The 24,961-nt window shown below is 38.8% G+C and overlaps 1 protein-coding gene across 2 annotated transcripts in view; it reads right to left on the reverse strand.

Annotated features, from left to right (window-relative positions):
* The window catches only part of LOC106874998 (DNA-directed RNA polymerases I, II, and III subunit RPABC1), a 24,659-nt gene extending 10 nt beyond the window's left edge, over window positions 1-24,649 (reverse strand). The window contains exons 1-8 of one of the 2 annotated variants that reach the window (XM_014922937.3): window positions 22,984-24,649; window positions 20,558-20,646; window positions 20,130-20,191; window positions 18,709-18,848; window positions 17,518-17,598; window positions 16,190-16,248; window positions 15,673-15,751; window positions 1-259 (exon numbers count right to left, since the gene is read on the reverse strand). The exon at window positions 1-259 is cut by the window's left edge and continues 10 nt beyond it. In XM_014922937.3, the coding sequence (XP_014778423.1) occupies window positions 194-259; window positions 15,673-15,751; window positions 16,190-16,248; window positions 17,518-17,598; window positions 18,709-18,848; window positions 20,130-20,191; window positions 20,558-20,646; window positions 22,984-23,040 (633 nt within the window). In that variant the 5' untranslated portion in view covers window positions 23,041-24,649 and the 3' untranslated portion in view covers window positions 1-193. Of the gene's footprint in view, window positions 260-15,672; window positions 15,752-16,189; window positions 16,249-17,517; window positions 17,599-18,708; window positions 18,849-20,129; window positions 20,192-20,557; window positions 20,647-22,643; window positions 22,854-22,983 lie in introns of those variants that run through there. The other variant, XM_014922938.3, reaches the window with a different exon arrangement.
* Window positions 24,650-24,961: the final 312 nt, after the last annotated feature.

The raw sequence follows: 24,961 nt of genomic DNA on the forward strand, positions 1-24,961 counted from the left end.
CAGAAGTACACAACAAGGAAAATTTCCCTCTGCTCATCACAATATGATATTGTTGAAAGCCGAAGAAGCCATTTCCCTTTCCACTGGGGTTGGTCAGTTGGTTGTGGCATTAGAGCAAGAAGGAGAGATTAAGCCATTGTTGTTGTTGATAGAGATGAGTGATGGTGAATAAAGTGCCTCTCCTCTCTGTCCATCAGACCACAAGGCGATAGCTTACGTATCGGCCAGCTGTTTCACTGGGCCGGACTATCTTCACAACCTGTAGAAATAAACAACAACAGAGGATAGCGATTTGCCATTAAAGGATTAACACTGCATCCTTACACATATGCACACACCTAACTTTCCCTCACACACAGTCTTCTTCTTTACTCTGCTCCGCAAACACGTACACACAATTTCTTTCTTTCTCTGATACAGCCCCCCCCCCCCCCCCACACACACACACTGTCATACATGTATATACTAATATACATCACACACAACTAAACACCTTTGGCCATTCGCACCTGTCCACCACCCACATTCACTGTACACACCTGTCCACACCCTAAACAATCATGCCAAACCCACCCACCCACCCACTCTGAACCACCAAGGGAGGCTCCCCACTCCCTCCTCCTCCACAGTTGCTCGACCTGCTAGAAATAGCAACTAACCTATTGTGATAAATCACTGAAGTTTGATAATTAGGTAACAGCTCTGCCATTCAAAACAGACAGGATGGTCATGACTGGAATATCCCACTGAAATGACTTTCACTACTGTCACCCCCAACACCCCTCACTCCCCTCCCTGGGATATCAACTTGGGGGGGGGGGGAGCAGTTATGACCAACACCCATAAAAGTTAACACTGCAACAGCAACCAGCTACACATACACACAAATATACAACAGCACACCACTGCAACATTGCATGCACATACACACACACAGCTGCAGAAGGGGAGGAGGGAGTGGTGTAAAAAATATTTTATGATTTGTCCAATAAAATGATCTTAAGAGGTGGGGAGAGAAGAGAGAAGACAACATGAGAGAGAGAGATAGAGATAGAGAGAGAGGGGGGAGAGATGGAGGTTAGGCCAAGACTTTACAAAGAATTCAGAACATTCCAGGCTAAAATTGGGCACCAAAGTGATGCAGCAGACCTGGTGAAGAAATCTGAAGTGTGTGTATGGAGGCATGTGTGTGTGTGTGTGTGTGTGCGTACATTTATACACACGCACATATATATTCTAGTCAATATTATATTAGTGGAGTGAGTATGTGTATGTATACAGCTTAGATTAAGCATGTTTATGTCTGTTTGGAAGTAGATCTAAGCTGAAAACACTAAAATCTATAAATAGATCAATGTGTTTTGGGGTGTGTGTGTGCGTGTGTATAGATATATTCATTTATTACACATCCACATACACAGAACAGTGTGTTTTTTGTATGCTTATGTGTATATGTACATCCACAGACACACACACAAATCAATGTGTTTTGGTATGTGTGTGTGTGTGTGTGTGTGTGTGTGTGTTGCATCACAAGGTCTCAATTTCCAGGCTGATGTGTCCTTAAGTAAAACCCTTCATTTCTTATTTGCTCCAACTAACTCATCCATAAACGTGTCGCCCCATGATGGACTGATTTTCCATTCAACAGGAATGTCGTCCTGCTTCTCCTGGTCTACAACAGCATCTGATAAGACTGGTGGCTACACACACACACACACACTTCATAGACCAATTAGCAGAGTGGTTAGTGTATTGGACAGATTACTTTACAGCAAATGATTCCATCTCTGAATGTTGTGGATTCAAATCCTACTGAAGTCAGTTATACCTCCAAACTTGGGTGGTGCAACTGTGAGGCCACCAAGCAGGATGTCATGGGATATTGCAATGTCCCAGCAAAGTGGTGGAGTTAATTCATTGCTATTGCAGTCCCTACCTCAGAGCACTTACAAGTGAACAGCAGAAGGAGGAGGAGTTCCAGAGGGGTGATACTGTGGGGAGGAAAGATTGGATGTAGTGGTTAATAGAGGCCCTGGATTAATGGACACAATGTGGAAAGGGAGTGGAGAAAAGGTGTGTTGAGTGGAATAAAGCAGAGGTTACAGTAGTAGTGGTAAAATCAGCAGAGGGAGGACATAGTCTCTTAGTTCACACACACACACACATGCAGGCAGCTTCACCATTCCTCACAGGTGAATATAACCTGATAGTTTGTACAATACTTTTATTGTTTCAGGTGCCTATGTTCATCATGAGCAGATGTAGACACTCTTCAACTAAGAGGACATCAAGGACATGATATCTGGAGGGAGAGACAGTTGTAGCCATCGTTGGTTGGTACAAAACAGAGGAGACAGTAGCAACATGAACTGTGTGCTTTGCTCAAGGATGGAACATATGGCTTGCACTAGGAATCAAACTCATGACTTTATGATAGTAAACCCAACCGCCTAAATTCTAAACCCTCTCTCTCACAAGCACAAACATGGACACTCAATGGTTGATGGTTAAGAACTCCCTTCATAATCACAAGAGTCTAGGTTTGATACTCCTGCCTGGTGTCTAAGACAAATGTGTTTGCCATAGGCTTGGGCCAACCCAAATCATCTGAGTAAAATTGGGGAGATGAAAACTGTGTGGAAGCCTTCTGAGTGGATTAATGCCAGTAATTCTCAAGGTCACACTTTGTGTCATGTCAATTGGTTTAAAGCTACATTTGGTGACCCTTCAACAAATGGTTCTCTAAACGAACAAATTGAATAGCAGTTTTTCCTAAGAAAATTGAACTCACATAACGAGCTGAAATTTGATAAACAATCAATGAACAGACTCCAAAAATGTTTAAGTTTCTGAGAAGTCATTTACTTAATGATTTGAAATTTGGTCAACAACAACAACACACTATACTGATGGCTGGGAGAACATCTACGGATGGTACACAAAAGGAACAAATTGTATAGCAAAAAGGGTTTCTGAAGAAAATTACATTCAGCCAACGAAATGCAATTCAAACAACTTCACAAAGTGGACTCAGCATTCATACAAGCAGCTGGGGGAGAGTACGAGGACAAACGAGAGTACAAGCAGCTGGGAGAGAGTACGAGGACATGAGAGTACAAGCAGCTGGGAGAGAGTACGAGGACAAACGGTTTGTTTAAAGTCCATGGACGCATTTCGTACAGTTCAATGTAGCTTGTGAATTTTCATATTTTATATCTTTTACTTATTTCAATCATTAGACTGCGGCCATGCTGGGGCACTGTCTTCAAGAGTTTTAGTCAAATGAATTGACCCCCAGCACTAATTTTTTGAAATCCTCGTTCTTGGTCTGTTTTGCCAAAAATGCTAAGCTACAAGGACAAACACACACACACACACACGTTTGTGTATATATATAGAATATATATATATATATATATATATATATATATATATATATATATATATACACGCACACACACACACGTGTGAGCGATGGGATTCTTTCAGTTTTTGTCTACCAAAACCACTGCCAAGGTGCCACGCAGTGGGACTCAACCAGGAACCATGTGGTTGGGAAGACAAACTTCTTACCACACAACCATAGGAAATAATATTTCTAGTGTCTTTTGCTAAAAACATAATCAAGGTTGACAGAAACAAAACGAGAGGGAGTGCACACACATTATATATATATATATATATATATATATATATATATATATATATATACATACATTTTCACAATTGATGAAACTGTTAACATCAGCGTCATCATTATTATTATTATTATTATTATTCTGTATTATCACAACTGTCTGACGAATGGTGAAACTTTTGAGTAAATTTATAAAGTTTGTCGATTTTAATAAAATAGTATTTCGCTTTACCTTTATTATTCAACAACTACTACTTTTTCCATCTTGTTTTGCACCCAGGTGCCTATTTTGTGTGCGTGCTTGCGTGTATGTGTATATATATATATATATATATATATATATATATATATATATATATATACTAGTATTATAACCCGATTTCATTCGGGTCTACTCGGGCACATTTTAAAGATGAGGAATTTTGCCCCAGAGGCCATGCCTTTCAATTGAGCAAACTCCCCACCACTTTTAACATAGATGTACAAATTTTCAGGTCAATCCGACCACATTTATTAACACTTTTGTCTGCAGTTATGCAGGCAACGTCCGCCCTTCTCACAAATATATAGTATATATATCGTAAATATACACGCTGTATTGATTACTCTTATTATTGTTACTAATTATTAAATACAGGGTCATCTGTATAAGGTCTTCCTCAGTCGAACAAATTAATTTGTCACAATTAATTTATAAGCTTCTGTTAATCAAATATTTATTACAATTGTTAATTTTTGAAAAGTTTTAGAGTTACATTAATTTATGGGAGGAGGGGGGGGGGGGGGCATGCAAACACTCCCGATTCTTTGTCCCTTTCAATTGAAAACTTGTGGCATATAATTTAAAATAGAACAAGCAGCAAAACTTATCTGCAATCAACACCCGATTTGTGTACGAAACGAAAATTATAGGGATGAAAACAAACCAACATCAGTTGCTGAGCAGCAACAGACACGAACAGACACGACGGGCTCCCGTACAGTTTACATCTACTAAAAACCATTCACAAGGCATTAGTCAGCGCAGAAGGCACTTGCCCGAAGTGCCGCATGTTGGGACTGAACTTGAAACCACGTGATTGCAAAGCGAACTATTTTAGCTGCCAGGCCAGGCCAGGCCAGCACTCACCATTCTGCAGCTCATTCATACATCCTCTCTCTCTCTCTCTCTCTCTCTCTCACACGTCTCCAGAATAAACAGTCGACAAGAGGTGCGGACACAGAAAGCCAGTGAGAAACAGCTTCAGCCACACACACACACACACACACACACACACACACACAGCTGACATCAAATCCTCCCCCCCCTCTCTCTCTCTCTCACCCACCCACACACTCGCTGACACACAGACGGAAGTACATCAACTGATTTACAAATCTAAAAACAAATTTAATACAAAAACTTTCACTCCAGACCGTTTCCTACGTTTCAATTTATTCACCAGAATCGGTGTGACATATTGACCTATATATATATATATATATATATATATATACATACACACACACGACCTCCTGACCCATATATTGACCCAGTCAGTTTGCTTACACATCGCACGTACTACAGATACTACTACTACAGTAAAACACACTGAGGCGATGTGTATGGTCTCGTTTCTCAGCGTTAGATACACGCAAACATAAACATCTCAAACGATAATGTTTCTACACACAGAGTGACAAAAGGACCACACACACACACACACGCATACACACAATGTACATGATTGTGTGTGTGAGAGAGAGAGACATGTATGTTTATAAATCTAAACAGATACGAGCACGCACAGACATAAGTACAAATGTGATTATAAATATATCCGTGAGCATAACTGTGTTTGTGTGTGTATATATATAAATATACACACACACATACACACGAGCAAGCACCGACACAGACATACAAAGCAGATAAACAGGGAGATGGACAAAGCGAAAGAGAGAGGCGGAGGAAAGAGATCAATTACGAAAAGGGAGAGAGGCGGTAGGAGTTGGTGAAATAAAAGGGGAGGAGGGGTTTACAATTAAGAGAGAAGGAAGAGTTACAATAGAAAGGGAGGGGCGGGTCTCACAGAGCACGTGGCTGCTGTTATTGTCACCACTACCACCATTTCTTCCTCCTCTCAACACCACCACCATCATCTCACTGATTATCCCGTTTCCTCCACCGCCGTCATGAGCGAAAATGAGAAACTCCACTTGGTAATTTCATCTGCTAGAAATAGCAACCAAATTTCCCTTTACTCGCAATTCATCCTCTTGAAAAAAGAGGCCACATTGGGAAAATGTAATCCTTGATAGACAATAGTCGTGCCATTCCTATTGGGGTGGCGGCCGTGGCAATATTGTGTGGTAGTAATGATGGTGTTTGGGTGGGTGGTACCACACTCACCACCACCACACCTACTTTCCAACCTAGCAATTACTGGAACTGCAATAATTACAATCCAAGAATTTTAATTAAGAATATTATTTCAACTCTTGTGTGTAAGTACATGTGTGTGCGTGAGTGTATACGAAGCCACATTATGGATACAACATGACTGAACAATTACGAAATTCAAAATCACGAAATCTCAATTTGTGGTAACTGGAAACGTCGAATGGGAAGACAGTTTTTTTTTTTGTTAAACACATCCTACATCTATGGTATATTCAACCGCTTACACGCTAATTCGATGAGTCTAGAAGTTCAGTTGATCAAACAATTGACTAGCCATCATTGCAAGAGGTGGAGGATCGATTTACCTTTCTATGCATATCTGCAGTCACAAGGCTTTCGCTGGCCTGGGGCTATAGCAGAACACACTTGCTCAAGGTGCTATGCAGTGGGAACCAAACCTGAAACCATGTGGTTGGACAGTGAGCTCCTGAACCACACACCCATGGCTGTATGTAGGCATGTGCAGTGCGCATGTGCATATGTATGTACTAGCTGAATTAGTAAATCTTTCTGGAAAAAAAAAAAGAAAAAAAAAAACACAATGAAATTTCGGACCAAGAACACTACTTTGTAGACCTTTTTTTTTTTTTCTTCTTTTAAGAATATATTTTTGTTTGATATCCAAATTCCAAACATGCAATTTCAATTCTGTTAAAATTTGTGCACAAATTCAAATCTTTTGAAATCCTTTTCAATTTCTGCTTCAACTAATCCTTACCCTAACCCCCAAAATTGCAATCCTAAGCGCTAACACAAAACATTAAATGCAATGTTTCGTCAAGATTGGTTCACTGGTATAGGCAGCAAGATGGTAACAGACAGAAATCGTCATTTATGTGTGTGAAAATAAAGGCTGGTATATTATGTTCAATTCTATGTTACACTTGTCTCATTACAATATAAGTTACAAGGGATAGACATGCAGAAAACGTACAGCACCTCCATGTTGTAATTCAGCCCAAGATTCAAATAGTATTAGTTTTGAAAATTTGCATCCATGTATGTGTATATATGTATGTATGTGTTTGAGTTAGGACATACCGTTGCCTTGACATCAAATGATAGTTGTGAGAGAGTGCCATTGTCATACATGTGGTGGCCTTCATTCCCAATCTCGCATGAGAAACATGTCTGGCCATGGAGAAATATGACCTTGTTTGGAAAGAGGTGAAGGTTGGTGACAGGAGGAGCACCCAGCTGTAGAAAATCTGCCTCAAGGAATTCATTCTGTCCCATGCAAACAAGGAAAAGTAGATGTTGATGATGATGAGTCCTATGACAATCTTCAGGGCCTTCAAGTGTGGTGATGGGGGGGGGGGGCGGTGAACCTGGCCTCAATGGACCCTACTAAAGGTATCCAGAGTGTCAGATGGCAGTGTTAAACTAGATGACAAGTGTGCCATCCAGGTAGTCCATGGTGGGATTTGAACTCAGAAGACAAAGGCCTGGAACACATACACGAAGGCATCACAACTGATGTTCACCCACCAAAAACTAGTTTCTTTATTGATTCTTGAAGAATGAAAAAGCAAACTTGAGCAAGAGTTGAACTCAGAATGCAAAGAATGAAAATATTCTGCCACATGGGTCCACAGAAGCCAGTCTTTCTTTTTAAGGGTTGATGGTGTTTGAGCAAAGAGACACCATGGAAAGGGATGAGGATCTCTTCTTCTACTTTTAAGTATTTACCTTAAGAATGTCCAACCTCGTTTCTTAACACCCCTGCCCTGCCACCCTCCACTTGTCTTACCTTCCAGACTGGTAAAATGATAGATGGGGAGGGGTGGTAGTGGGTTGGTGGGGGCTGACAACAGCTGGGATCATGAAAAATGGGGGGTGATGGTGGGGGTACGATGAGGGTTACTGAACCCAACCATCACATTACCCAGGTAAGGTGAGATGTGGTGGTGGTGGTGGTGGTGGCAGTAATGTGTGTGTGTGTGTGTGTGTGTGTTGCTGTCTGATTAAATGGAAGCAGAAGGAACACATCAACCACCGTCACCACCACCACTAATGAAAAAGTGACAACAATACTTAACTCCAACCACAGGTAAAAGAAAGGCGAGGAAGAAGAGGAAAGACGGTTGTGAATGGACAGCAGACAACAGCAGCCTCCACCAGATGGAGCCACTCAGCAGAGTCAACTGCCTCCCTCTACATGTCAATGCCAGGTCCATAGACTCTAGCTTTAATTTACACAACAATGAATTGTTGATACAATGACAGCTGCCCTTCCTCATCTCTTGCCCCTAAAGGACCTCTAAAAGGTAAACAAGTGGATCCTCATCTCTTGCCCCTAAAGGACCTCTAAAAGGTAAACAAGTGGATCCTCATCTCTTGCCCCTAAAGGACCTCTAAAAGGTAAACAAGTGGATCCTCATCTCTTGCCCCTAAAGGACCTCTAAAAGGTAAACAAGTGGATCCTCATCTCTTGCCCCTAAAGGACCTCTAAAAGGTAAACAAGTGGATCCTCATCTCTTGCCCCTAAAGGACCTCTAAAAGGTAAACAAGTGGATCCTCATCTCTTGCCCCTAAAGGACCTCTAAAAGGTAAACAAGTGGATCCTCATCTCTTGCCCCTAAAGGACCTCTAAAAGGTAAACAAGTGGATCCTCATCTCTTGCCCCTAAAGGACCTCTAAAAGGTAAACAAGTGGATCCTCATCTCTTGCCCCTAAAGGACCTCTAAAAGGTAAACAAGTGGATCCTCATCTCTTGCCCCTAAAGGACCTCTAAAAGGTAAACAAGTGGATCCTCATCTCTTGCCCCTAAAGGACCTCTAAAAGGTAAACAAGTGGATCCTCATCTCTTGCCCCTAAAGGACCTCTAAAAGGTAAACAAGTGGATCCTCATCTTTCAACCACTTTACCACCACCACCACCACCATCACCAACAGATAATGAAGCTTCTACATGACCACTCAGTCAGACAGAAATAGCAACTAAATTCTTACTGCCTTCAATAATGCACTGCTCTTTAATAGTCAGGATGGTCATTACTGGAATGCCTCTCTTTGATCTTTCGATCTGTTGGACTATAGCCGATATCTGAAGTAAGTAACTACTACAACAACAACAACATTTGTTCTATTTAAAAATGAACAACTGTGTTTGTTGTATATATATATATATATGTGTGTGTGTGTGTGTGTGTGTGTGTGTGTGTAGGTATGTGAGTGAATGTATATGTATGCATTTGTGTATGAATGCATGTGTATATGTATGTATATGATTGTGTGTGTGTGTGTATATCATGAACTCTCCAATCAGAAGACAACATAGGAAGGTTCAGCAATTTCTTGCTGAACAACCACGCAGATAATTTGTTTGTAGTGATCACTCCCTCCATCAAATCGACATTACCTGAACAGGTGCACCGTGTGCCACATGTCAAATGACAAAATGATCGCACACAACACAAAGCCCAGCCTGCGAATTGAAAGCATGATCTTGCACTCGTGAACACAGCACCCTAACCACTAAGCCATGCATGCATAATAATAATAATAATAATAATAATATATATAATAATAATAATAATAATAATAATAATAATAATAATAATAATAATAATAATTCTAAGATGAAATTTATAAATATTTGATACATCGCTACGTGTGTTTCCACAAATCACCTGATTTTAACATCAAAGTTGGTATCCTTGGGATTAGTACAGTATAGTCTGTATTATCAGCGGGCATCCGGTTGATCTTCGTCATTGATTCATTTTTGATCAACTGGATGCCCATGGATAATACAGACTATACTGTGCTAATCCAAAGGATATGGACTCTAAATATTTATAAATTCCATCCTAGAATTATTATTATTATATTCAACCTACATTATATCAGTGTAACCATGATGCAGCCCTGAAAATCTGACTCCCTAGTCAGTATCATTAGACAGTAATTGGCATAATGAAATAGGGGCTTTATTTGCATACCCCCTTATGTTACCATAAACGAATTTAAAAGATATTAGCATAGATTTGATGGTGATATCTCTATAAGGTATATACACACACACACACACCTCCCTATAAACATACATTAGGTTTGGAAGGCTGACGTTAAACGATGATGATGATGATATCTTATTAAAACTGAGGTGAGAGTTTGTATCACAATTGAAGTTTCATGCCAGTGTGATCATCAGGTTAGTTTTGCTTGATGATTGCATTGGTGTGAAACTCAAGTCATGAGACAAACTCTCAGTTTCAGTGTTAATAAAAAAAAACTATATCATCCACATTTATTGAGCACTCCTTTTCCATTTGTTTGACATTAACGTGTGTGTGTGTGCGTGCATATATATATATATATATATATATATATATATATAAACATGCACATACAGAGATTCTAAACCAAAGTGTATGTATAAAACTGAAGTGGTCATAATAACAACATTGTTTCAGGTTTCTGGTGAAAATTCCCAGTTACTAATGGAAGTCCCTCCTCGATCACTTCAAATGAGTAGAGACATGAATCTTGAGAAGGGACCACAGTCAGATTCAGTAAATCTTATTCCACTTCTACCTTGATGAGAACTTATGTTTGCTTAAATTCACATGCAATTCATTCATTTCATGAGAGAGAGACAGACAGACAGACAGAGAAGAGAGAGAGTGTGTGCACATGTGCATGTCAGTGTAGACACACACACGGGCCTGTACACACACACACACAATACGTAGACTGAACTTCAGTGAAAGCATCTTGTGCAGGGAAGCAATAACTTTAAATAAAAACCAACACAGTTTGGAAGGGCCACTTAAATCCATTCAGACAAACCTTCAGGTACTGGTAGCATGATGAAAGGCACCAAATCCATTCTGTGACACAATGCCACAAATAAAAAAATGATAGAAGAGACTGTAGAGCCTGACTGCGTCTACAGGAATAACCTTTACTACTTTAGTACGGCAAAGAGCAATGGGTCCTTGGGTACACCTGACCAAGTGAGAAAACCTCGTGAAGGTCATCAGTAATAGCACGCTTCCTGAAAACAGACTCCAGATATCAACCCATCCACCATTAACAGAAGGTCAGGGCTGCAACCATCAATGTTAATAAAGCGAAAGATAAATCGGGTGAAATTGTTGGGATGCTAGACTAGAAGCATGAAGGTGATTTTACTTGGCTAGATGCGTCTCCCCAAATACAGCAAATTGCAACAACAACTCCTGGTCTCTTGTCATTTCCTCAGTGAGGTCCAGTGTCTGAAGATCCTTTCTCACCACTTCATCCCACATCTTCCGGGGTCAACCCTTTCCATAGGTTCCCTCTGCAATTAGAGCTTAGTATTTCTTCATGTGGCTGTCCTCATCCATTCACATCACATGACCAAACCAGTACCGTCTTCTCTCTTGCAAACCACATGATGCCTCTTATACCTAGTTTCCTTCTTAAGTCATCATTTACACTCTGTCGTGCATGCACACTGACATTACTCATCTAGTGGAGCATGCTAGCTTCATTTCTTTCAAATCTTTGCAAGTCCTCTGTTGTCAAAGCCCATGCTTCACTGCCATGTAGCATGGCTGTTCCCACACAGGCATCATACAATCTGCCTTTCACTCTGAGGGAGAGGCTCTCAGTTACCAACAAAACGTAGAAGCTCTCTCAACTTTTCCCAGCCTCTTATTCTAGCAACTACACTTTCAGAACTTCCTCTTCCACTGTTAACTTCGTCTCCTGGGTAATAGAAGCTATCTATTACGTCTAATGACTCCCAACAAGCATTTAAAGGAATCTACTGTCTGCCCATTTTTAGTGCTTATTATACCCACACATTCGACACACACAAAGACTATATTCTCCGTTAACCTTCCTGTGATACCACTGCACCTCTTATGCGTCCAAAACTTGCACTGGGTACAACGTATGGAGTTTCTACCAATACCCTTCTTACATATCGAACAGGGCCATTTCCTTGTGATTTGTCTATTTTCCTACTTACTAGTATTTTGGTTTTTGCCAAATAAATCCTAAGGCCCTTAGATTCCACATCTGAAATTTTTCCTCCAGGTCAGATACTGATTCAGCTAGAAGAACAAGGTCACCAGCATAGAGGAGCTCCAGTGGTGGCTGGTCTTGAATTCCTGTGTTATGGTCTGGAGGATTAAAATAAGTGGGGACTGAGAACCGTTCCTAGGTGAACTCCTACTTGTACACTGAATTCATTGTTATACCTGTTGCCAACCCTCATCTTCTTGACAGCAACCCTTTACATGGCTTGTGCAGCTCTCACTAACCCTCATCTATCCCTAGCTTGCACATTGACCACCAGATAAGGGGGTGTGGTCAATGTGGAAGCTAGGGATAGATGGGTGGTTAGAGAGAGCTGGACAAGTGTAATATTAGTGAGTATGGGTGATGTGGTGTGGATAAGCTGAGAGATAAACTAAGTATAAGAGGAATCAAATGCGAGAGAGAGAGAGAGAGAGAACTGTAATGAAATGTGTATGGATGATAAGAGATGGTTAAAGCAGTGGAGAAGATCAAAGTGGAAGGAAATTATGGAAGATGAAAGTTGTGGTAGACGTAGGCAGAAGTGGTGAAAGCTGGAAATCACAAAAGACAAAGAAATATAACAATTGGTGAGATGCTGTGTTGGTGAGGATCAGTGCAATCCATGCCAGCAGGAAAAACAGACACAAAAATGAAGATGATGCCAAGTAAAATCTAGTGAAGAAATAACAGCTAAACTGTAGAAAGTCTGAGAATAGAAGCACGGTTGATTGTGCCATTTTAACCATGCAGCCCACTTGTCCACTACAGACTAAGTCTTTACAAATGCTACAATCAGGGGACTCCAACCTAAATCCTTTTCTTTCCAAAACAGAAATTTATGGAGAAGTTATGAAATATATACAAATGTGTTTTGATAGGGTCATTTTACCAATAAAAAAACACATGCACTGCTTCCAATTGCTTGCTTAATATTATTATTATTACTAGTCAAATAGTAATTAACCAATTAGTTAAGTGATTAATCAATCCTTCTAACAACCACTTGATCATCGAGAGGGTTTGTCAGTCCTTTTCCTCACCTGCCAAACTAGCTGAATGATTGATTGATCAGATTAACTATAAGTTAATTAGCTAATGAGTTAACTAGTTGACTAATAATAAGGGTTTCGAATTTTGGCACAAAGCCAGCAACTTTTAGAGTGAGGAGCTAGTTGATTACTTCAACCAAAATACTTCACTGGTACTTTATTTAATTGACCCCAGAAGGATGAGAAGCAATGCTGATCTCAGCGATATTTGAACACAGGATGTAAAAAAGCTGGAAGAAATACTGTTACAAAAATTGTCCAACTCACTGCCTTGACTAATAATAATAATAATGACAAAATATAAAGTCTACAACTTTGTGTTTATAATGGCAAAACGACCGCCTCACAATACACTATATGGTTCAACACAAAACATCTTACAAAATAAATACAAAACGTGTGTGTGTGTGTGTCTTTATACAAACCGGCCTCACTTTTGTTAATCCATATTAGTAAACCGTAACAGACAGAGGGAGAGAACTCCAATCTTACTAAAAGATAAAAATTCATCTGATTCAGTCAATAAAACGGTGTGTGTGTGTGTTACTCAATTCCCACTTATAACATATTGAGACCAGAAAGTATATAAAGTGTAAACTTATTGTATAGACCAAAGCATAAGAGTAGACACGTATTTCAATTATACTTATTACAAACATATAAAGGTATACATACTCTCAGATGTAAGCATTGAGGTGGAGGTATACAAAAATCTCCAAATTTTTTTAAAAGTTTGTTTTAACCAGAGGCCAGTTGTTTAATAAGAGACGATGGAGTAGAACTGCTGTTGCTATCAACACTTCAACCCCCCCCCCCCCATCACACAGAGTCAACACTTCCAGCAGTTCAACCCACCAGCCTAGAAAAAGGGACTTCCATGCACTGTGCTCAAAATTATAAAAGACTACCTCCTCAGTTGCATAAAATAATTCAGTTTAATATAATGCTAGCAAGGAACACGGACGTTAAATGATGATAATTAGTATTAAATACAGTTAGTAACATAACATTAAATACATCTTCTAATTGAAAGATGAAACTGAGAAAATGACAGTTGTTAGTTAATAAAATTAGTTTAAAGAATAGAGAACTTTCAAAAGTTTGAGGTTTTGGGGGAAATTCATTTAAATGTTGGGTTGGTGCATAATTATTGCAGCTTTTTTCAACAAAAACATCTTTAAATGATTATTTCAAAGCATATTCACCATCTACTTCAATTTCTGCTTCCCATTTGCTTGACAGACAGTCGATTCCACAAGCGAAGAAGTTAATGTTCTTAGAGGCAATCCGCTCTTTGACGGTGGCCACCAAGTCCTCCAAGTCAACTTTTCAGCGATCGATTGACATGATAGTCCGTGGATGCTTCTGTGGGAGAATATGGCAGATGAGGAAGCTGTTCCCAGCCCTTATTGGCAATAGATTCAACAACACAATGCTCAACATGTGTATGTGCATTATCATGGTTGAAGACAATATGGTTCCTTTTGCGCAGTCTTTTCGTTATGATTGCAGCATGAATGCAGTTGCTGTTGATATTTAATTGCTGCTTGCCGTTTTTGTCTGAAATCTACCACTGTTGGCACTCATTGGCGTTATTCCACCAATAACAAATCCTGCTTCAGATGATTTCCCAGTGAATGATTCCACTTTTGTCCCACCAAACACACCTTACAGTGGACACCTGTCAGTATTCCTTTGGGTGAAATACAAACCTTCTTTCTTTTGATGTTTTTGAAGAGAAGCCACGATTCATCCCCAGTGATGAGATTCTTCAGGAAAGGGGTTTGCTCATTTTGCTGCAGTAAATCAGTAAAAATTTGGACACGCTTGGCTTTGTTGTTATCAGAGAGTTCGTGGGGGACCCACCCAGCCAATTTCCATACTTTTCCGAGCTTTTTGAGATGACGAACGATGGTCAAATGGTCCACATTGAAGTCTTAGGCCAACATTCGTGTTGTCAAGCTTTTGTCCATTTCCACAGCTGCCAAAAGTGCCTGCTCGTTGAAATTTGATGGTCAACCTCTTCCTTTTTCATCTGCAAGGTTTGTATCGGCCGATTTGAACTTCCTGAACCATCTCTCAACTTGGCTTTTACTGATTGCTCCTTCACCAAAAAGTTCATTGAGATCGCGAAATGACTGTGTTGCATTCCAACCTTTCTCAAAGTGGTAGAGCATAATTTGACGAATGTAGATCTGATTTTTCGATATGCATTTTTATGAAAAAAAAGTTGACCGTCATTTAAAGATGCTTTTGTTAAATACTGTTATTTTTGTTGAAAAAAGCCGTAATAATTATGCACCAACCCAATAGAAGGGGTTCTCTGTAATGAGTGACTGCACTATACATACACAACTGGGTCCAGCCATACACTGCTAAACCACACACAGCCAGATGAAATAACATTTCAGAGTTAGGACTGGCCACGCATTTTGCCAGGTCAAGTAAATAGGTTCCACACCATACAAAGAAAAGCTGTGGATGAAGGAGAGAAGTCGAAAACGAAAGATAATGAAGCTGCCCTACCTGACCTCTCTTCAGTCCAAAATACCTGGCAACAGGGTCCCCTTGTTGGACACGGGGTAGTTGTGATTCCTTTAACTTACTGGTGAGACAGAAATTAAGGAGAAAATAAAGGTTTCAAATTTGGAACAGGGCCAGCAGTTTCTTTTGGTGGGGGGTGTAGATGGGGAAGGTGTGAGTGCAGGTGCATGTGTGGAGGGGAAGGGTGCATTTGAATGAAAGAAGAGAGAGAGAGAGTGTGTGTGTGTGTGTGTATTCATACATATTTAAGGAAGTATATGTTTTTTACTGTCATCACAGAACAGGTTTAAATAGAAGGGAAAGGAGGGAGAGAGAGAGAAAAGTGAAGAGACGATAAGAAAAAGAGATAAACAAGGGAAGTAGAAAGGGGGAGAGGAGAGAGAGCAAAACAGCATGTGTGAGTGTATATACACACATACACACGTATATATATATGCGGGGAGATGTGTTTAATGAGACAAAACAACAACAGCAGCAGCAGTCACAGTCTAAAGGATACTATCGCTGCAACAGTTCAGACTTCTCTTCGGGTGTCATCACAACATGTTCTGGAACCAACTGGAAATAATAAAAAGAAGTAAAATCAATATTTCTTAATCAGAGTTCAAACTCCGCTGAGGTCGACTTTGCCTTTCATCCTTTCAGGATGGTTACATTAGAATTTTAAAGGTTTATGTCTGAACTAATTACGTCCGTTAATAAGATTTCAATATTCCTATAGTATTACCCTCATCATTAGAACCATCAATAATCTGCAACATTTATAATTTCATCTTTGATCATCAGGTGATGGTTTATTCGGGGATGTGTAAATAACTCCAGGTTGAACTTGAACTCGGATCCCATATTTCTACATAAAATATTCCTAATATTGTAATGCCTGAGATCTCTGTTGTTGACAAATCAAACCACCTCCAACATATTTGTAGAGGGATTTGCCGATAAATAAAATTTCAGCTCTAATAACCACATGAAATAATCTTAATAACATTCATCTCAGATAAACCTTTAACCCTTCAGCATTAATAAAACTGACCTCGTCTGTGATGGTGCCATGTAAAAAGCACTCAGCCCACTCTATGGAGTGGTTGGCACTAAAAAGAGCATTCAGCTAAAGAAGGTGTAGGCCTCTGCCTGGCCAACTCCTGTCAAACTGTCCAATCATGCCACCATGGAAGGAAGATGATGATGATGATGATAACTGTCAAATGTAGTACATATTTATTTCCAGTGTTTTCAATTATGTTTTATCTTGATTTCAATGATATTATTACATATTTTAGAATGACATTGTATGGTAGGTGAGAGGTCAGATGTGGCTGGATTGAATAGAAAACAAGTAGAATATTTTGGCCACCTAAAATGTTAAAGAGTTAATCAATTGAATGAATTTTCAATCAATCAATTGGAAAATGAGCAGAGAAAAAAATTAAATTCAAGGACATGACAACCTCTCCAGTGTAGTACCTGGTCCACCTTGTATAATGTACCCAAATATACCTTATAAAGTAATTAGTGTTGAGAAGGGCATCCACCGGTAGTGGAAACATATGAACAAGACAGGATCCTTTGGCCCCTTGAAAAGGTTAGTAATTTTGAAAAAGAACTGATTTAGACTGTGATGATCCCATCCAACTGCAAGGAGAGCAGTCATAAAATGATGAATCAACAAAATTGTCAATAAATAAATAGAATTTTCAACATTTGAACAGCAAAATTCTGATCAAGCATTAGGATTTTCAATGACTAATCAATAGAGTTATCCTGAATGAATATTCTGAGTTAGTTTGAAATCAAACTCTCTAAACATGGTCACAACAGACTTACCATGTGTGATGTGATGTTTACCAATAATTCTGCTTCCAAAAACTGTTCCAGAATATATTTTGGTGCCATGTCTACCAGAGCCTGGTCAGGAATATAACAAAATAATGAATTAATAACATATATATATATATATATATATTGAAACAACATACCATACACCATCAACATAAAATATGTTTCAAAAACATGAAACTTGCAAGATCTGACCTGGAGGTGCTAAAACACACCAGCTGCTGTTATTGTATAACCCTAGGTCAGTTCAGCTTGAGGAGACTACTGATCAAAAATTAATGGAGTGGTGAGTGAAACTTAACAGATGGAAACTGAATGGAAGCCTGCTACGTGTCATCTTCATCTTTTAATGTCTGTCTTCATTTCCAGTCTTCCATTGAAAAAACATGTCTGACCAAGTGAGGGTTGGCAACAGGAAGCGCATCCAGCTGTAGAACATCTGCCTCAACATATTCTGTCTGGCCTATGCAATCATGGAAAAATGGATGCTAAATGATAATGAGGACACACTCTATAAACACAATTAGGCCCCTCACCTAATTTCCTCACTCCAACTCTTCGTTCTCTATTTGCCAATCTCCCCATCGTTTGCTTCATGTGGCAGTGATGCTCATTTACAGCATCATGTCAGGACAAAGATAGAGACACATGCATACAAATATGATGGGCTTCTTTCAGTTTCCATCTACCAAATCTACTGACTCAAGTCTTTGGTTGGCTTGGGGCTATAGTACAGTACACTTGCCAAAAGTGCTTCACAGAGGGCCTGAACCAGAGGCCAAATGGTTGGGAAGCAAGCTTCTAAACCACACAGCTTTGCCTGTGTCTATGTGTACGTGTGAGATCCAGTCGACAACACCATGACATGTCTATGTATGAAATAAAGTATAAAATAAAGGTTGGTGTTGAGAAGAGCATTCAACAAAGCAAACTGTTGCAAGAAATCTCATCTAACCCTTGGCCCTGATACAAAGTGGGAGGCGGGGGAAAAAAAGATCCAATGCCCGGTACAAGTTTTGGTTTTGTGCAGCTTCCATAAAATATAAGAAACAAATGTAGATATATTTTAGTCTTATCGTTTGAGATAAGCATCAAACTGCATTAAATCTTGCTGTTGGGGAGGGGCAGATAGGGTATTGCACAATGTGTGGGTACTGTCCCCTCTTTGCCATTACTCACTTGTTTTGCAGATGGAGTCATACCAGCTTGGACTACAATAATGGCACGAGTGATGTTCTCTTCTTGCATTCTTTGGCAATAAGTTTTGATGGTTTTGATTCCAACTTTAGGATCCTCAGGGAAAAACACAAACATTTGATCTGTACGAGATTAAAAAAAAAAAAAAAACAGAAACAAAAAACTTACTAACATTTAGGAAACAGTAGTGAATCTAAGTGAATCACCAGGGATACAAATATATGGAAATAATAATGGAAAGAAAGTTTACATGTGTGTGTGTGTGTGTTTGTGTGTGTGTGTGCATATCATCATCATCATTTAATGTCCATTTTCCATGCTGGCATGGGTTGGATTGACAGAAGCTGGCAAGCCAGAGGATTGTACCAAGCTTTGCTGCCTGTTCTGGCAGAGTTTCCATGGCTCAGTATGCCCACTTCCTAACACCAACCACTGTACAGTGTATGGGTTGCCTCTTGTGTGGCACCAGTGAGGTCACCAAGTCACTTACAAGACTAGTATTTAAGGAAGTGGCTTGTGCCAGGTGATGTGAGGTTAAACTATGATAGAGGTACAGATACAAGTGTCTTGCTTTAGAGGAGATACATGGCTAACCCAGACAGAGCAAGACAAAGAGATGGTAGCAAAATGCCAACATACACACACACATGTGTGTGTGTGTGTGTGTGTGTGTGTGTGTTGTGGTGAAATCCTGACAACCCAACAGGATATCAAGTGAGCTGTCCTAAACCTTATAAAGGTGCATGCATACTGACAATGCAATGTACAGTGTGGTGTGTGCAGTCGCATCTGTGAAGGCTGTTGTAGAAGTCGTTGAGAAGAGATATAAGTTTGTTACTGATTTAGTGTTTGTAGTGTTATAACACTGTTACAGTGTAGTCCAACAATTAAGACGCGTTTTTTTTAATATTAAGTAAAGACAGTATCCGTCCATCAACGTCATTCAACACAAAATAAGATATCTCTATTTTTACCTATTATTTACTATTGTAGAAAGAAATTAATGATAGAATATTATAAGCTAAATGTGAGGTTTGGTCCACGGACCTCTGTCAAAAAACTATGGATTTTGGGATAAGAAATTGTGTACCTATATATGTATGTGAATGCATATATATATATATATATATATATACACACACACAAAGAATGATAAAAGAAAAACTTCTTGATAGAACCAGATTATCAATGTATGGGTGTATATATGCATACGTATACACACCCATATATGACCTGATGCAGTAGTAAGGGAAGAAAGGTGACATAGAAGAGGAATGACAAAAAATAAGGGTTTTAACATTGGTGCCAATATAATTAGTATAATATTCCACAAAATGTGATGGATACTTTGTGTCTATGTTATAGAGAGAGAGAGAGGCAAGGTAAGTAAAATTCTGTCTCACCTGTAGGGTCATCGTTGTGAGCCACTAAAACAATCAAATCACTGCGGGCTGGTCGACGTTCACTATAAAGAGAAAACATTGAGCATTTGTCATTCACAACAGTAAACAACATCATCATTAACAGTGTTTTAATTGAGATGATTTAATTCTATGCAACACTCTTATGAGATAACCAAATTACTGCAGAATGTCCATGTTACATGAAAGTCAAAGAAAATATAACATTTGGCATTATGGAATTCCAGGTTAATGCAAAATTGCCAAATACTTGATGCTTCTGTAAGGCTAGGATTGTCTGAAGTAATAATAATGAGTTGTAAGGAGTGTTAATAAATGATGGGAGGGGGTTCTACCTTGGTACAGAAGGGGAGAGGAGAAGGAGATGTTATACAGATGTAGAGAGGAGGTAAGCAGAGAGGTTACGTTACCTGGGTTTGTCACCAAACTGGTCTTTGAACTCCTCTAAAGTTTGGTCCAATTCATCTTGTGTCACCAAATAGCCACGATCATGACAGATCTGAAAACAGGAGGATGTAGAGGATATGTTTTATTATAATGAAGATATGCTACATAAATACATACACACATATATATAATAGGTGCAGAAGTGGCTGTGTGGTTAAGAAACTTGTTTGCTTGCCAATCATGTGGTCTCGAATTCATCCCCACTGTATAGCCCCAGGTTGACCAAAGCTTTGTGAATGAATTTGGCAGACAGAAACTGAAAAAAGTCAGTCATGTATGTATATGTTTGTGTTTATCTCCTCCATTCTTTCAACCTTTTTTATGATTTAGGATTAAGTTCTGTGCCCCACCTCTTCTTTCTACATCAATGACTTTCTTACCATCACGTCCAGTGCCAACCCTCTTACAATACCCTTCAGTTCTCTTATGTTATCCACTCAACAACCTAGACACTACATAAAGACACAACTTGAAAGCATCCTCCAATACGCACATGTCAATCTTGTCATTGAACACAGAAAACATCAACAAAAATGCATCCCCTTAAAATGAGCAGCACTCAGCAAAATCTCCTCAAAATTGCTCCAATTATTGAGTCTCACTGTTCTAGACACATTGGAATGCAGTTCCAGCCATGTTAAAGATGTGCTGGCAAAACCACATCTTTAAGCCTTCAGCATTTTAAACTGGCCATATCTGGCCCGAATATTCTACCCGTTTTATGTCCCAAACTGACCAGATCTGACCTCTCACACCTCTCCTACAATATCATTAAAAAAAAATACAATCATACCATTGAAATCTCAAAACTACAAGATAATGCATGATCAACTGAGGACAAGGTGAATAAATAAGTATTATGTTTGGCAGAGTAATCTGAATGCTGCACGGTAAACATTACCTGAAGTACAACCCAATGCCAAGCCTTTGTTTTTCAAGCCAGAAGATATTTTAGCCTTCACCAATCATTGACACTTTCCAAAGCTTGGCTGAGGCTCACATGGAGTATTATTCTCACATTTGGGATGGTGTTATAGCTGCACTCACAGGTAGCATCCAGAAAAGGGCCACCCAACTGTTTAGCATCACCAAAAGACATGCTTCAGTCTCTGGCCTAAGGTTGCAGTCTTCTCTCTCTGTTTTTCTACTGCAACTATTTTGGCCTCTACTCTGGCTGCCTCATACCATTCCATCCCACTTGCCACTCTTTTTCTCATCACTCCAAGTCCCACTACACATGTTAAAATGAGCAGTGCAGTCCTGACGCAGGCAGACATAGTAGATGTGTTGTTTGACTAACTCACTCACATCTAACCCAACTCACACAACACAAGAGTGCTTCATCTGTGAACTACATAGTTGTTTAACCAATTATTTACCTAATCTACATTTACTTAATATCACTTTTACAGTGTCTATCTATCCAGTCAACATCTACACACAGTGTAATGCCTATATCTACCTAATAATGTCTACATGTTACAACTTCGTGCAGTAATGTAGTCTCAGCAAACAAAGTCGAAATTTCTGTTACCCTCACAATATGTTCAGCTATTTCTTCCTATTTCTCCATTTCCTTCTATTTGACAGTCTTTTTTCTGTCCATTCATCTCTTAATATCCACAGTCACTATTTACTCCTGCATCTCGGGGAGAAAATATGAGAAAAAGAAGCCTTCCTCCCCCATAACAAAAACAAAACAGTTATTATCAATAACTCTTTAGGTAACAAAATATTTTCAAAATATTTGTTACCTAAAGAGTTATTGATAATAACTGTTTTGTTTTTGTTATGGGGGAGGAAGGCTTCTTTTTCTCATATTTTCTCCCCGAGATGCAGGAGTAAATAGTGACTGTGGATATTAAGAGATGAATGGACAGAAAAAAGACTGTCAAATAGAAGGAAATGGAGAAATAGGAAGAAATAGCTGAACATATTGTGAGGGTAACAGAAATTTCGACTGACGATTTTACAAAGAACTTCCACGCGGTTACATACACACCAACAATACAAGTTGCTACATACACACACATATTTATATATACATACATACGACAGTAGAAATACTGCTAAGGAACTTGAATAAATAGTCATATCCAAACTTATTTCGCCTGACTGGGAAATTCGATCCACGAAGAATATTTCAGAAGCTTCCAACAAAAACTGAATCGACAGTTTTTTTTTGTTTTGTTCCTTGAGGTTCCCTTGTCTTTCCTTCTAAAGGAAGGTTTACTTTAAAACATTATTGGAACGTTTCATTTTATATAATTGTCAGAAGACTGACGACGACCGGACAGTCTGGAGAAATACAACGTGGTTTGTGACTAAATAAATATTATTATTTATTTAGTTGGTAAAGAAACAAAAAGAAATGTAACTGAGCATTTACCTGCATTACAGTCCTACGAATACGCCATAATTTATAAGTTTCTTGCTCGTCATCCATCTCCAAGAATTCACTGGAATATTTCTTATATTTTCTGCGATTTTAAACGAACCAAACCTGACTCCAAAACCGGAACCGTAATGAGTCGCAAATAAATACTTCCGGTTATTGAAGCTGCCGTAGCTTCGTAAAATCGAAGGAAGATTTCTAAGTAAAAACAAAACTAAATACGTATAGATATCAGTCTATTTATCCCAAAACCATACGTTCATGGAGAGGTAGATATCGACTAAAGAACTTCACTACAATAGACGGTAAAAGTAAACCTTGTTGGGAAATGAATTCAGATTCTCAATAAATATTGTTTCTAATTGACATGTTTTAACGGGGATGTGGTTAGTCGATTACATCGATTCCAGTATTTGAGTGGTAATTTACTAACCACAGAAATATAAGAGGCAAATTAACATCAGCGGGATTTGAACTTGAAGAGCAAGAAAAAAAGTACCTTTCCAACCTGACCGCTTAGACGCTGTTGGTTCAGAGTATATAGGGATTTTTTGGCAAGAAGAGTTTCAGAAAATTCACACGACCCGAATTTTTACCGTCATAGCTTTCAGGAAAATGGGTGTCATTTGAAAGTTTGCACAAATACCTTTTAAAAGGCATAGATTACGATTTTAAAGAAATTTGTTACGAAAACTTTTTCCGAGGGTGTGAGGAGGGAAGTTTCGGATCAGGAAGACCACATAAGTTGGAATTTCTCCGTTTTGATGGGGATTTTTTCTTCTTCTTTTTTTTTTTTTTTTTTTCATCGCACCCTTCGAAAAGATAGGGAGCATCTTTCTATGAAAAAAAAGTTTGGAAAGTTTATGATTTTTTTCACCCCCTCCCACCCCGGACCGATTTTGGCCAATTTTTTTTTCATTTAAAAACCATGGGAGAAGCCTTTTCGGTAAGAAAAAACAATTTGTAAATATTTTCAGACGAAAAGGTGTACGATTCAAAGGATATTTGGCTGTTGTTTCTAGCACATCCCAAGACTTCACTCCATTTTTTCTCACATCTCATAACTGTATATATATATATATATACTAGCAGAAATACCCGGCTTTGCCCGGGTTAAAGAGAATAATGAAATCTAAAAACGCCGTCTAGACTACGCAACCCTCAACTGTTAGTAGCTACGATACCATATTTCTACATTAATAACTCTCCAATCCATGCCAGCATGGAACATAGACATTAAGTGGAATGCCAGTCTCTCATCTAGGAGGGCCTTGAAATCAATGTTACCAACTGGGGACTATGTGTGTCGCAGTGATAATAAAAAGACCCAAAGGAGGTCTGCAACGAAATAATTTTACTCAACACTTTGCAAGTGAATCAGTGGAGGCAAAGATGCGTCTCATTTACTTGACAATTTATGCACCACATTGCAGAAATCCCAATGTAAGTATATCTGAAAGGGTAGTCTTACACCGTTGTACCGTTGGATTACAAATAATGCTCATCTGTTATGTTCGGGTTAAAATTTCATCAACATCAAAAATATATAAATTTTCATGGGAGTTATGGCCGTTATACATAGAATATAATTTCCAAATTTCATAAAGACCCGTTCAGTACTTTTGACGTAGTTTTGGATAAGAAAACAAATGACTAATGTGTGTGTTTGTGTGTGATGGGTGTATATATGTATAGATATCTGTATACATGTATATATATGTATATATGTGTACATATTACATGTACATCTATATATATATACATCTACACATATGTATACATATACATGTATGCATATAGATCTATATCTATATATCTATATCTATGCATATACGTGTACATATACATCTCTTTCTCTCTCTTTCTCTCTCTCTGAAAGTATCTGTAATTACAGTATCGAAATGTGATTGTTTCAGTTAGTGGAATAACGTGTACATATACATCTATATGTATACATATACATTTCTCTCTC

This window comes from Octopus bimaculoides, chromosome 25, assembly GCF_046866305.1.
Source record: "Octopus bimaculoides isolate indiv1 chromosome 25, ASM4686630v1, whole genome shotgun sequence".
Classification (NCBI taxonomy): Eukaryota; Metazoa; Mollusca; class Cephalopoda; order Octopoda; family Octopodidae; genus Octopus; species Octopus bimaculoides.